General features: G+C 50.6%; 1 protein-coding gene across 4 annotated transcripts in view; it reads left to right on the top strand.

Annotated features, from left to right (window-relative positions):
- The window catches only part of SH3PXD2A (SH3 and PX domains 2A), a 234,804-nt gene that overhangs the window by 79,042 nt on the left and 142,534 nt on the right, over positions 1-13,228 (top strand). For 3 of the 4 annotated variants that reach the window (XM_046027609.1, XM_046027608.1, XM_046027607.1), the window contains exon 3: positions 7,879-7,954. In XM_046027609.1, the coding sequence (XP_045883565.1) occupies positions 7,879-7,954 (76 nt within the window). Of the gene's footprint in view, positions 1-7,114; positions 7,323-7,878; positions 7,955-13,228 lie in introns of those variants that run through there. The other variant, XM_046027612.1, reaches the window with a different exon arrangement.

The raw sequence follows: 13,228 nt of genomic DNA, 5'->3' as shown, positions 1-13,228 counted from the left end.
CCCAGTGAAACAACCAAAAATGGTGAAAATAATTTTTTGAAAAAATTTAAGTCTCTGGAAATTGTCCCAAATGGACAATTGAAATGGCAAATGGAGGGGCACCTGGGTGGCTCAGTGGGTTAAAGCCTCTGCCTTCTGCTCAGGCCCTGCATCAGACTCTCTGCTCAACAGGGAGCCTGCTTCCCCCACCTCTCTCTGCCTGCCTCTCTGCCTACTTGTGATCTCTGACAAATAAATAAATAAAATCTTAAAAAAAAAAAAAAAGAAAAGAAATGGCAAATGGTGAAGTTCTCTTTTGCTGTGTGCAGCCCACAACCCAGGGCTGCCTTATCCCTAACTCCCAGTCTAGGGCTACTGTAGTAATCATAATAATTATTGGATTTATAACATATTTAAATATAATGTATATAACAATAATAATATAAAAAAAGAGAAAGAGAGAATATAGTTACTTAGGATTAATGTTTCTCCATCTCAAAAGTATGATAAATGGAATTAAGTTAGTGTAAACCTAAAGTAGGTTCTGATAAGGTAAGATATATACTGTATGCCCTAGGGAACCATGAAGAACTAACTAAAAATATACTGAAAAAAATCATTAAAGGAATTAAAATGTTATACTAGATAACAGAAGAGCTGTAATGGCCATACTGATATCAGACCAAATGGACTATAAGACCAAAATGCTACTAAATAAATGAGAGGCATCCCATGTCCATGGACTAAAGGACTAATATTGCTAAGATAGCAGCACTCCGCAAATCCATCTGCAGATTCTGCCCATGCATTCCTACCACATCCCAACTGGCTTCTTTGCAGAAATTGACAAGCTGATCCCAAAACTCATATGAAAATTCAAGGAACTGAAAATAGCCAAAATACTTCTGAAAAAGAAAAACAAAGCTGGAGGACTCACATTTCCTGATTTCAAAACTTCATACATCAAGAGAATAACAAGACAAGCCACAGACTGGGAAAAGATATTTGCAAAAATTTGATAAATGACTGTTATGCAAAATATACAAAGAATTCTTAAAACTCAACAAACAACAAGAATGAAAAACCTGGTTACTGAATAGGCAGAGATCTGGACAGGCACCACACCAAGGAAGATAGATCGATGACAAATAAGCACAGTCGGCAGTTTTTTATAAAACCAAACATACTCTCGCTATAGAATTCAGCAGTCACCCTCCTTGGTGTTTACCCAAATAAGCTGAACGCTTGTGTCCCACACAGGGTGGCTGGTGGCTCAGTTTGTTGAGCATACGACTCTTGGTTTTGGCTCAGGTCATGATCTCATGAGTCCTGGGATTGAGCCCCGTGTCGGGCTCCTCCCTCAGCGGGGAGTCTGCTTGAGGATTCTCTCCCTCTGTCTCCCCCCACCCACTCTCTCTCTCTCTCTGTCAAATAAATAAATCAATCTTAAAAAAAAAAGAAAGAAAGAAAACTTATGTCCACACAAAAACCAGCACAGGGATGTTTGTGGCAACATTATTCATAATCACAAAAAATTGGAAACCATCAAGATGTCCTTCAGTAGGTGAATAGATAAATAAACTGTGTAATCCAGGCATCGGAATATTACTCAGTACTAAGAACCAAAACAAACTGTCAAGCCATGAAAAGACTTGGAGGGAGCTTACATGCATGTGAAAGAAGCCAATTGTGTGATCCCAATTGTATGACATTCTGGAAAAAGGGAAACCATGGAGACAGTAAAAAGATGAGTGGTTTCCAGGGGCTGGGGAGAAGGGGATGGAGAGGCAGAGCACAGAGGATTTCTGGGCATTGAAACTAATCTGATGATAGATAATAATGACACGTGCCATTATAATTTGTCCAAGCCCATAGAATGGACACCAAGAGTGAACCCTGATGGATACTTTGGACTCTGGGGGACAGTAATGTATCCATGTAGTTTCATCAGTTATCACAATACACCACTCTGGTCTGGGACTGTGATAGTGAGGGAGACCAGGAGTGTGTGCGGTCAAGGGGCGTATGAGAGCTCTCTGAAATTTCTGTTCAATTTTGCTATAAACCTTAAACTGCTCTAAAGAATGAAGTCTATTAAAGAGGAAACTACTTAGTACAAAGCTTCAGAAATCAAGACGGTGTGGTACAGCTGGAAGGATGGACATACAGAATCGAGAGCCCAGGAATAAAGCTACATGTTTATTGTGAACTGATTTTCTATAAGGGGCACCAGAACTGTTCAAAGGGGAAGTGTGCTTCCTCTTGAGCAATGAGATGAACTTGGACCAAAAAATCACAAAAGACTGCGTGAAGTACTGTAATGGGGATTACAAACTAAGAGGGCTGTAAGAATTCCAAGTAACGGGCTGCTGAGCTCCGTCTAGGATGGTCAGAGAAGGGTTCCCAGGGCAGATGCCACTTGGTAGGACCATTGGTGGAGGAAGGGAAGGGGGAAGTCCTTTTCAGGCCACAGAGAATGGGAACTTTAAGAAAAGCCACCTGTATTGTTATTTATTGCCCCTTTCTGTCTCCGTGATCCTCTACTGTGACCCCAACCTCTAACCCAGGGACCGGAAATGGTGGAAATGGTGATGAGGATTAAGGCTTGAGGGCAGGAGCCCAAAGCGAGAGTGGCTGCGAACTCCACCCTCTCGGAAGGGTGAGGAGTCAGCCTCTTGGGTTCCACATGTGCCCCAGCTGGGCTCGGGCCTGCCCTTCTCTCTCCTCTGTGTTTATTGCTGCTCAGCCCTGCCCAAGAAGAGCTGCCGAGTCAGCTTTCTCTGGCTGGGCCGGCTCTTGGAGCTGAGCTCCTCTGTCTCTCTCACACTATCCACCCCTTGGATAAACAGCCCATGTCCTCCACACACGGTGGAGTTCTGATGTGGCCGCGAAGGGCTCCATTAGCCAGACGCCTCTCTCTCTAAGAAGGACCCTGGCAGTGGGCCCTGCTTTTCTTCCAGCTGAGTCAGGCCCTTGTTGGAGTGACAGGGGAATCCACTTCCTGCCTGAAAAGGTGGCCACAGCAGAACTCCCCGCTAGGCAGGGCCTTCCTGCCTCCCTGCCCACGCGCCCCGGGCCTGGGCAGGCCTGTGCATGAGGCAGCCCCCTCCACCTGGCGCTCAAACCCAGCCCTGCAGACTGAGCACCACCCAGGCTACAGAAACCGTTTGCCACGCTTTCCTGGGTCAGGTAGCATTTGGACTGGGGATCACCCATGGTCCCAGACGTTTATCCCAGCACCCCACGCTCTGCCATACAGTGTCTGCACCGAGACATGGAACCACACAGCTTTGTGAGCCCCGCACACTGAGTCAACTCAGTTGGGCCGCCCTGGCTTGGTTTCCTCTGGAGTCTGAGCCAGGGGATTTGCTTTCTTTGAAAGGTGACCTATGGGCAGAGAAAATGTCACCAGCGGCAGATTAGTGGTGCTTCCTTCTCCCATGGCCAGTGGGCCTGGGGGATGACAGGGAGGGCCGATGCTGAGGCTCCATGGGCTCGGCCCTGCTGGGGGGATTAGGTGACAGGTGTGGCTGGTCCCAGCCCCTGAGGACTGGGGGGTTGGGGGAGGAGCAGTGCAGGCCAGCTGGGTACTCGTGGCTCTGGAGAGAACCCGTTGACCCAGTAATCTCAGCGTATGGGCTTGTCTTGGCCTCAGGAGGGCCCAGGTGAAGTCAGAGTGGGGGAAGAAGAAAATGTTACTGAAGGAGGAGGTGGGAGAGAAGCCGGCTGTAAGGCATCCTCCAGCAGGCGTTTTGAGGGAAAATCATCATCTGTGGGGCTATCAGATGACCCCTGCCTTCCAGGGGACACATGAACCCGTTGAGGCAATTCAGACCGCTCTTTGGCAGGGCAGGCCCAGCTTATGTGACCGTCCCTGCCAGGACAGAGCTGCTCTTGTCTCCTACAGGAAGCCTTCCCTGACCTCCTCCTTCAGCAACTTCAGGATCCTGTTCGTAGTGTCCTCACCATTTCCGGTCGTTCCAGAACTTGCTTGTCTATCTCTAGCACCACAGCCAAACTTCACGAACTTCCACATGAGGCCCAGGAAACTGCATTTGTAACTAACAACACCCCCCACCCCCAGAGACGATTCTGGCATGTGCAGACTTCAGACGACACTTGCCAACCGTCTTGCCCTAGAACAGCCTCTCCAACAAAAAAACAATGTGAACCACATATGTAATGGTAAATTTTCTAGCAGCCACTTAAAAGCATCAAAGAAAACAGGTGAAATCATTTTAAAAAGTATTTTTATTTAACCTGATAGATCCCAAACGTTATCATTTCAACATACAGCCAATATGAAATTTGTTAATGAGATGTTTCACACTTTTCTCGTACTGAGTCGTTGAGACCTGGTGCATACTTTTCACTGACAACACATCTCAGCTTGGATAGACCACATTTCAAGTGCTCGACAGCCACCTGTGACTAGTGACTGTCACATAGACGGAATGGCTCTAGAGCTGTGTGGCGGGCCAGCAGTCCCAGCATTGCCTGGGAGCTTGGTGGAAATGCATGTTCTTGGGCCCTGGCCTGAATCTACTGAATCAGAGCCTACATTTTCACCTGCTGGCCGGTGCCCCATATGCACATGGAAGGTGTGAAGCCCCATTGTACAGCCGGATCATGAGCTCCTTGGTGTAAAGAGTATGATTTAGCATATTTCTCGCATCTGCTGGAGGGCCTGGCATCTGGAAGGCACACAGCCAGTGTCTTTAGAGGAAAGGAATGAAATGTGTGAATCCCGCCTGCCCCGAGCCCCTCGTTCCCGGCGCACCGTTCGTGAAAATGTCAGGACCCTGGTCGGAAGAGCAGTGTAGGAGGCAGAACCTAACTTCTTTGAGCCCCAGCTCGGTTAAACCCCACAACTTGTTGGGCCCAGCTGGGTCCCCTCTTTCAGGACAAGAATGGTTCTTTTGTTTTGTTTTCAAGATTTTTAAAATTTATTTGAGCTAGGGAGAGACAGGGAGAGTGCACGCAAGTAGGGGAGGGGCAGAGGGAGAGGGAGAAACGGACTCCCTGCTAAGCAAGTAGCCTGAGGAGGGGCTGGATCCCAGGACTCCGAGGTCGTGGCCTGAGCCAAAGTCAGGTGCTTAACCGATTGAGCAATGCAGGTGCCCCAGGACAAGGGCAGTTTGATGAGGGAAGACCATCCACAGCGGGGCATGTTGGTGGGCCTGGCTTCCTTCTCAGACATCTCTGTACTCTTCCTCAGAAATTCTATAGAGCCATTGCTCAGAGACCCTAAGCCTGGCCTGTACATGTGAGTTAGCCATTGATTTATCCTCAGTCTTCTTCCAGAGAGGATTTAAGGCGCCTCTAAATATGTGTACATTCCAACAGAATGAAACAGAAACGGAAATAGTATTACGGAAGTGTGCATAGATGCGTGGACAGGGATGGTCGCTCTAGCCCTATTATATAGAGTAGAGGAAAGTCAGGAAGAATCTACATATCCAAGAGTAGGACGGTAGATAAATAAACTGCGGCCCATCCAACCACATCCCATGACCAACTGGGGGTACTAATATGGAAGGATGCCTTGACATGGAAAATCGTTCATAACATAGTGTAAGAGTGTTGAGGAGCTCATTTTATTTACATGCATGGAGGCATGTCTGGAAAGGGTGTGTACCCCCCCAAAACATGAAAATCACTTTTTCTTGGGGAGGAATTAGGAGTGATTCTTACCCCTTTTGTTCAACCACGGCTTTTGTAGTTTCTGGTTTTCTCCCTCCGTGAACATGAGCTCTTATGTAATACAGAAATATAATGTACGAAACAGAATATGGGTGAGGAAAATGGGGAAAGGTGAAAATGGGGGTTCTCTTCTGCGTTGAATTTGTTCGAAAACGTATTATTTAAAAAAATATATCCTAAGCACAAGTTCGTGGTGCTACGGCCCAGTGGGTATATTTACATGAAGCAGGCAGTTATTAAATGTTTGAGAGATGGGCTGACAACATTAGGGTTTGAAAACTCATGAGCCAGCTTTTGTTAAATTTCAGCCTGTACTCGGGAAGTGAAAGTTAGTAACGGTGCAGTCTCTGCCTTGTTTTGAATCGAATCTGACAATGACCCACCCTTCACGCGTGGGCTGTAAATAGCCTGTGCGTGTTGGATAATGATCGTGTAAGAGAGGATCCTAAAATCGTGTGTTAGGGCTGGGCAGGTGGGGTGCGGGGATGGCAATACGCGCAGGTGCACACACACCCGGGAAGTCTAGCGCAGAACTGGTACTTTGGTCCCAGCCTCCATCCGTAGGCACATCCGTGGTCTCCCTGCTTCCCCCCATGGCCCATTCATGAACCTAAAGCTAAGCTATCCTCCCTGCGATCTGGCCCACGTCTCGGATCTCACTGCCTGGCACCTCAGCCCCGGCTCACTCTGCTCTACAGCAGCCACGCTGGCCTTTTCAGGCTCTTTTTGCATTTCCCATTTACCCTGCTGGAGCATTTTCTGCCTTCCTTGAGGCTTGTTTCCCCACCTCCTGTGGTCTCTGCTGAATTGCCATCTGATTCCTGAGTCCTTTATCCGCACACTATACTTTCTGCTCCAACGCCTTCCCCGACTTCATTTTTCTTCATAGGTTTTATCAGTACATATTTATTTGTTTACTCTTTGTCTGCCTCCACTAGAATGTAAACTCCCCCAAAGCAGAGACTTTGTTGCTTTTCTTTCTTTCTTTAAAAAAAAAAAAAAATGTAAAAAAAAAAAAAAAGATTTTATTTATTTATGAGAAAGAGAGAGAGAGTGTGAGCGGGGGTGGGGGGGTGGGGGGTGGGCAGAGGTAGAGGGAGAAGCAGACCTCCATTGAGCAGGGAGCCCCATTGGGGGCTCGATCCCAAGACCCTGGGATCATTACCTGAGCCGAAGGCAGACACTTAACTGACTGAGCCACCCAGGTGCCCCTGCTGCTTTCCTTTACTTCCGTTTTCTTGGTGTTTAGTGCTCCAAGTAGGTGCTCAATAAATATTTGAAGGAAGGAATGGACTTCAGATATCATGTGACTGATCTTCCTCATTTGACCAAGGAGGTGCCTGGCGCCCTACAGAGAAAGCTTCCACGCCTTGGCCAGGGTCACACAGCTGGGGCCGCTGGGCTAGATCCTGCCCTGTCCCTTCTGCTCCTGCATCTGCCTGTGCCTTGGAAGGGAGATTAACCACCCACACAGAGGGGCCGTGGCCTCGTCCATCCTGTCTCCTGTGTGTTTTTCCAGCTTATACAGAATTTCAGCCCAGAATAGCAGAAGAAAAAAAAAGAGTTGTTCCTCCAGAACCCTGGAAACTCTTCCGGTGGGTCTGTCCCTGGAAAAACAGCAGCAATCTCAGGGTGGGAAGGTAGGAAATGGAGGAGGGGTCTTACAGCAGTGGGGGCAGTGGGCTGGGTTTGGTTCTACAATTAAAATAACATCTGGGGCTGTTTCTGCGGAGTGGTTCTGGAAGGTGGGTGGTCTGTCTGAAGTATCAGGTGGGGCCTTCCCCTGTCCTGGCCCGGGAGGGTGTGAGATGGCCCGTGGCTAAAGGGATCAGCCAGCAGATGACGTGTGAAGGAAGGTGGGCCCAAAGAAGGCTCTGGAAACCCCACCTGTAGCCTGCCCTGAAAGCCTGCTGCTCTCCCGCGCGGCCTCATGAGGGGCCATCTTCAGCCACTTCCCCCTGTGCCTTCACGCCTCCTTGAGATCATTCAGACGCCCCTTTGATGCATGGAGAGCTCTGGCCTCCTCTCTCTCATGCCCCATGTGGTTTATTAATCGTCTGTGAAATGAGGGGTTGAAGTGTCACTCATCCATACGAGGGGAGTGGGGCCCTGAAGCCGCGGAGTGGAGTGGGGAAGGGACTCCGAGGGCTGCTCCAGTCTTCTGAATCCTGTCCCTCTCTCTGTCTGGCTTCTCAGATGCAGCTTTTGGATAAGTTTCCCATCGAAGGTGGCCAGAAGGACCCCAAACAGAGAATCATCCCCTTCCTTCCAGGTAAGCTTTGGGGAGCTCCACGGTTGGGATGGGGGGCAACCTGGGGAGCAGCATTTCTTAGGCCAAGAAAAGGCTGGCTGCTATGCTGGAAATTCTGGGCAGGGTTGGGCCTACGAATCTACCTCCTAACAAATCCCCAGAGGAGGGGAAGCCCCCAGCTGTGAAGGCCACTGCCCCACACCATCCCCAGGCCATCTCTACTGGCCACGTAACTTCTAAGGAATTTCTTAGGTGTTGGGACTGTGGTTTCCTCTTTACGGAAAGTGCGGAAAGATCAAGTTCTTCTGTGAAAGGATGAAGAACTCAGGCTGAGCTCTTCCCACTAATCCCATTGTCATCACAGACACCCTTAAACTGAGTACACTCCCCATGTCCGATTTTGGATCCTCCTGGCGCGTTACCCAGCCAAGGCTCCGAGAGCTTATGTGACACGGCCTATGGGTTGGCAGAGTTAGGATTTGAACCCAGGCGTGTCTGGCCATAAGGGCCATTAACCGCTACACCATTTGGGAACATGTTTACAGCAATGGGTCACGTGTAATTTAGAGAAAAACCTGCTCAGATGTGTCCTAGTCTGCTATTGCTAGGATGTTTTAAATTGGTGTGCAGTTTATAGCTGACAAAGCGCTTTTTGTTATCATGGACAAATCTCCATGCTGAGGGGTGTGTTCTCATTTCTGCTTGGGGGATGAAGATGTTGGGGTGCAGAGATGTTGGGTGACCAGTCATGAAGGTGGCAGAGCTGAGGGGTGAACTTTGGTCTGCTCTGGTCTGGGCTCTGTGCCCTGAACCTGGGGGCGATGCTGCCCCCCCGGCTCCGGATCCCCTGTCTTTCCCCAGACCGTGGAGCTGGGCTGGATCACAGTGTAAGCCTCGCCCCCTCCCGCCATTACTGCTGGGCCCTGGCAATGGCAATCAGTGGGACCTTTGCAAGAAGCAGGGTCCTCGCCTCATTAACTCTCTGGCCTACCTTCACCTGCACCTGCTTGGTGACCTGCAAACACACACAGGGGCCCTGCCCTCTGAGAGTGGGTCCTCTCTGAAAGGTGCTCCCTACACACCCCCGTCTGCTGAAGCACGGAAAGACAGAAATAGGCATCACGTGCTGTCCTCCCAGTCTTGTGCTAACATTGGAGAGAATTCCTTTAGCGACGGGGAAGAACTTCCACATCCCACAGTTTGGGCAAGATTAGAACCAGTCAGGGAAGATGTAGAGAATCTCACCCCTGTGCTACTTCCGTGGAGGCAGAGAACTGTGTCTCCATCCCTGGCCAAGGGGGTCACACAGGGGGACTTCGATGCCCTACCTGGCTTTACACTGAGTCCTGAGGGAATCCGGAATGTCCGACACCCGGGTGTGTGTGGGCTTCAAAGTGGCTCCAGTGTAGTCCAGATGCTCTGTTCAGCAAGGGCTTGGGAGCCCAGCTGCGATGCTGTGGACACAAGTGTCCCAGAGCCACCACAAAGCCAGCATGGCACCCTGGTATCAGGAGTGGACTTGGCCTTGGGGGTATGAAGGCTGCCTGTTTCCTTGAGAACATTGGGCTTTTTCCCCCACTGGTGGCCAGTGCTCCGGGGAAGTTCCACCTCGTCATCATTCGGTCAGAGGGTGCTTACGGGGGGCTCAGCCTGGGCCAGGCCCGGGAATCAGCACCTGGGGCTGTGGACTGGGATGGCCTGGTGAGCCAAGGAGGGAGGTAGGTTTGTTTCCTTTATCTGAAGAATCCTCAAGCTACTAGGAGAGATGAGAGAGGCAAGACCTGCTCCCTGAATCGGGAACTGATGTGGCAGGATGTGACCCTCTCCACCGCGGTGCAATTCTGAGTGTGTTTGGAGTGTGTCATTATGAGCTGAAGAAGGAGGCAAAGGCCTCCTGAAGGAGGCCTGGAGCTGACCTCCGAGGACAGGTGGGCTTGGATCATGGTGGGGAATCCCAAGGCTCCCGTCTGGCTGCTACCAGAGTCTAGCATCTGGGGAATCACGCTGCCTGGCTTCCTTCCCCCCAGTAAAGTCTGGCTTGTATCAAGTGCATTACCTTCTTTATGCCTCAATATTCTCACCTGGAAAATAGGCATGATAATAATATCTACTAAATGGGGTTGTTGTCAGAATAAAATGAGTTAATACATTACAGGGGCTTAGAACTGTGGTTAGCCTCTAGCAGGACTTAAATAAATGTTAGCCCTTAAGGTGACCAATTCCTGACACGTGTCTAGTGTTTCACACAGCACACTCCCATGTGTGCTCTCGTTTGTTCCTCCCACTGAGGTTATTATCCCCATTTGGGGGATAATAACCTGGCAAGGAAACTGAGGCCAAGGGAGACTAATAGACTTGCACAGGCCACACAGCCAGGAGGTGTAACCCACACCAGAACCTCTGGCCAGGGCTCCCGCCCCATCAGCCACCTCAGGGGAGGATATCCCAAGAGCTGCGGCAGGACTGGGGTCCTCTCTGAGTTTCAGTTTTCTCTTACAGGCTTGTAGTGAAGATGAAAAGAATTCATGCGAAGCACTTTGCACAGTGTCTACCCCATAGTAAGTGCTTAATAGGTGGCACCTACTAATAGAGAAAGTCACCTGCCCCATCCATCCCCAGCTCCCCGGCAAGGCCAGCCCAGCACCCCCCCCCCCAACATGATGGGCCCTGTACACAGTGGGGAAGGAAGTTGACCGGCCCCTGTCGCATCCAAAGGAAGTTTCCTTTCCCCTATTTCGCTGCTTTTCTCCTCTGCTCACAGTGGGTTTTCCTCTCTAAGGCTTTTCCTCTTCTGAGGCTGGCCGTGTGGAATCCCACCTGGGGGCCTCCCAGGCCTGTTCCTGGCTTCCCCCTGCCCTCTAGAAACTTCCTAACCCTTTCATACTCTGCTCACTCCCTCGCTTGAATCACAGGCAGAGGGCCTGCCTTCCCTCTGGCATGAGCTCACAGGCTCATGGCCGTGAGCCCCCAGCAGTGACCATTCGCAGCAGTGAGGGGTTGGAGCACATGTTGCTGAGGGGCTCTGGGCAGCGGCCAGCACCTACTCGATTATTTAACACCAGTGAAGTCTCTGTTTCTACCCGCCTGCCTCTCAGAAACGTGTCTGAGTCACCTGCCCATTCCCTCGGGTTCAGCCCGGGCAGCGTGGCTGCGCAGCACCCGGGTCAAACACACGAGCTGCCTTCCCGCCTAGAAGCCTCTGGAGGGCCAGCAACCAGCCTCGGGAGCGGCTCTGCCAGCCCTCGTGGAGCAAGGCACAGCCCCGGGGAAAGAGCAGAGAGTGACGATTATCTCCGGAAGGTCTCAGTGTTAGCCTCAGAGGCTCCCAGATGTGACGGGCCTGGCCGCAGGGTTGGACAGGGGGTCACAGGAGTTTGACTGGCTGGTGCAAATGACAGAGAAGGCAAAGGAATTGAGAGCAAAGAGGGAAGCCATGCCTTCACAGGGTCACAAGCTCCCTCATCTGTCAGTCAAATCCTGGCCAAGAAAAAAAATCCCACACGTGAACCATAAATCTTAGGCTCTAGGACACAGGCTTGTGGTATGTGGTATGTGGTGGTGTCTGGCCTGAGTTCAGGGTCAGCCTGTGGGTGGGAAGACTGGTGAGGGTCTGGGGCTTTTGCAGGCAATGGTGAGGGTCTGAGCCTTCTATGGCCAAAGGCAGAGGCCCCATCCCAGGAGACTGAGTGTCCCACAGTATGGATGGAGTGGCAGTTGGGGCCAGGCTGGCTGGGAGCAGAGTCAAGAAGATGAGGACAGAGAGCCCATGCAATGATCAGGCCAGTGATCTGACATCTGCCTTCAGTCAAATCCTGGATAAAGGGCTATAAGGGAACTGTCCTCAGTGAGGACTCCCCCCACCCAAGCCCAGTTGTTTCCCCTGGTCTGAACCCACTGTCTGGGCCTTGGGGTGAAGATCCATGATGCCCAGGCCCTTCTATGTGTTTGTGAGCAGCCATCAGGAGGGACGTGGAGAGTTGTGACCTTCATGTGGGACAGGTGCTTCTCTCCAGCAAGGCAGCTCTGGAAGGAAAACCCAAGCGGTTTTTGAGGCAGGAAGAGGTGGAGAATTATGCCAGGGCCTAAGGCCCTGGGAGCGGTGGAGGGGGGGAGCATCCCTCCAGTCTCACATCATGTAGGGTGAGGCAGATACCCTGGCTGTTTTTGCCAACCTTTATGGCCTTCCTTGGAGACAAGGCCCCTATCTACTCCTCCCGCATTTCCGTCACAGGGCTGGACACATAGTGGCTGCTTTATTTAGACCCCCGGGTCTGATCCGGAATTGGGCCTTCTCCATTAGGTATGAGCTCCCTTTTATTGAGCTCCTACTGTGTGTCTGGCCTGGTGCTGGGCACTCTACAAACCTTTCCCAGTCCTCACTGCAGGAATGGGGGCATTATCCCATTGTAGAGAGAAAGCAAGTCACATTCCCCCACCCCTTAGGCAGTAAGTAGGGGAGCTGTCATTCTTCCTCTGCGGCCTGTACCTTTCCTTGGATAGGGAGGAATTACGCCAGCGAGCTTCAGCTGGAAACTTCCCTCCACCCACTTTGTTGCCTCCACATTCCCCAGGCTAGGGACCTGGGAGTTTCTGCCTGAGGACCCAGGACCCTAGCAGTCTCTCCAGCTGCTACTTGCTGTCTTGTGTTTTGGGAAAACACCGTGTGGGGCAGGGAGGCGCCCTGAGCCTCACGGGGACTCAGATGACCCATAAGGACTCTCATTCTATTGAGTGCCTGAGGTCACTGCAACTGAAGAATTGATTTTTTTTTTTCACTTAAACCATTTTGTTTATTATTATTTTAACATGATTACAAACAGCATAACCCCAAGACTTTCAGAGCACTGTCTTCATTTAATTATGAGTCTAACAAAATTGCCTGTTTGGTTTCCTAAGTCCCAGCATTTTTTTTTTTAACTTTTTATTTTGAAAGAGACTCCCAAGGCATTGCAAAACGACGAGGCACTCTACATTCCTCCCCTCCAGTTCCACCGCCACACTGGAGGGTTGGTGGCGTTGCTCCCAGTTCAAGGAGAAGTGAGGTCACTTTCTGCCATCACATAGCCACTGAGTGGGGCTCCCCTTGGCCAGCCTCTCCCAGTGGTAACGTCGGGTAACTAGAGGTCATTATCAAACCCAGGAAATTGATACTGGCATGAGGCAGTTACATAAGCTACAGACCCGAGCAATTGATTTTTGTTTTAAGGGGTTAGTGAGTGTTAGCGGACAGGCATGCCAGCTGGTCTTTCTGGAGGAGGCAGAAATTGTCAGGAGTCACTGAGAAGCTCCAGGCCT

This window comes from Meles meles, chromosome 13, assembly GCF_922984935.1.
Source record: "Meles meles chromosome 13, mMelMel3.1 paternal haplotype, whole genome shotgun sequence".
Lineage (NCBI taxonomy): Eukaryota > Metazoa > Chordata > Mammalia > Carnivora > Mustelidae > Meles > Meles meles.
This window is presented reverse-complemented; position numbering and strand designations above follow the sequence as displayed.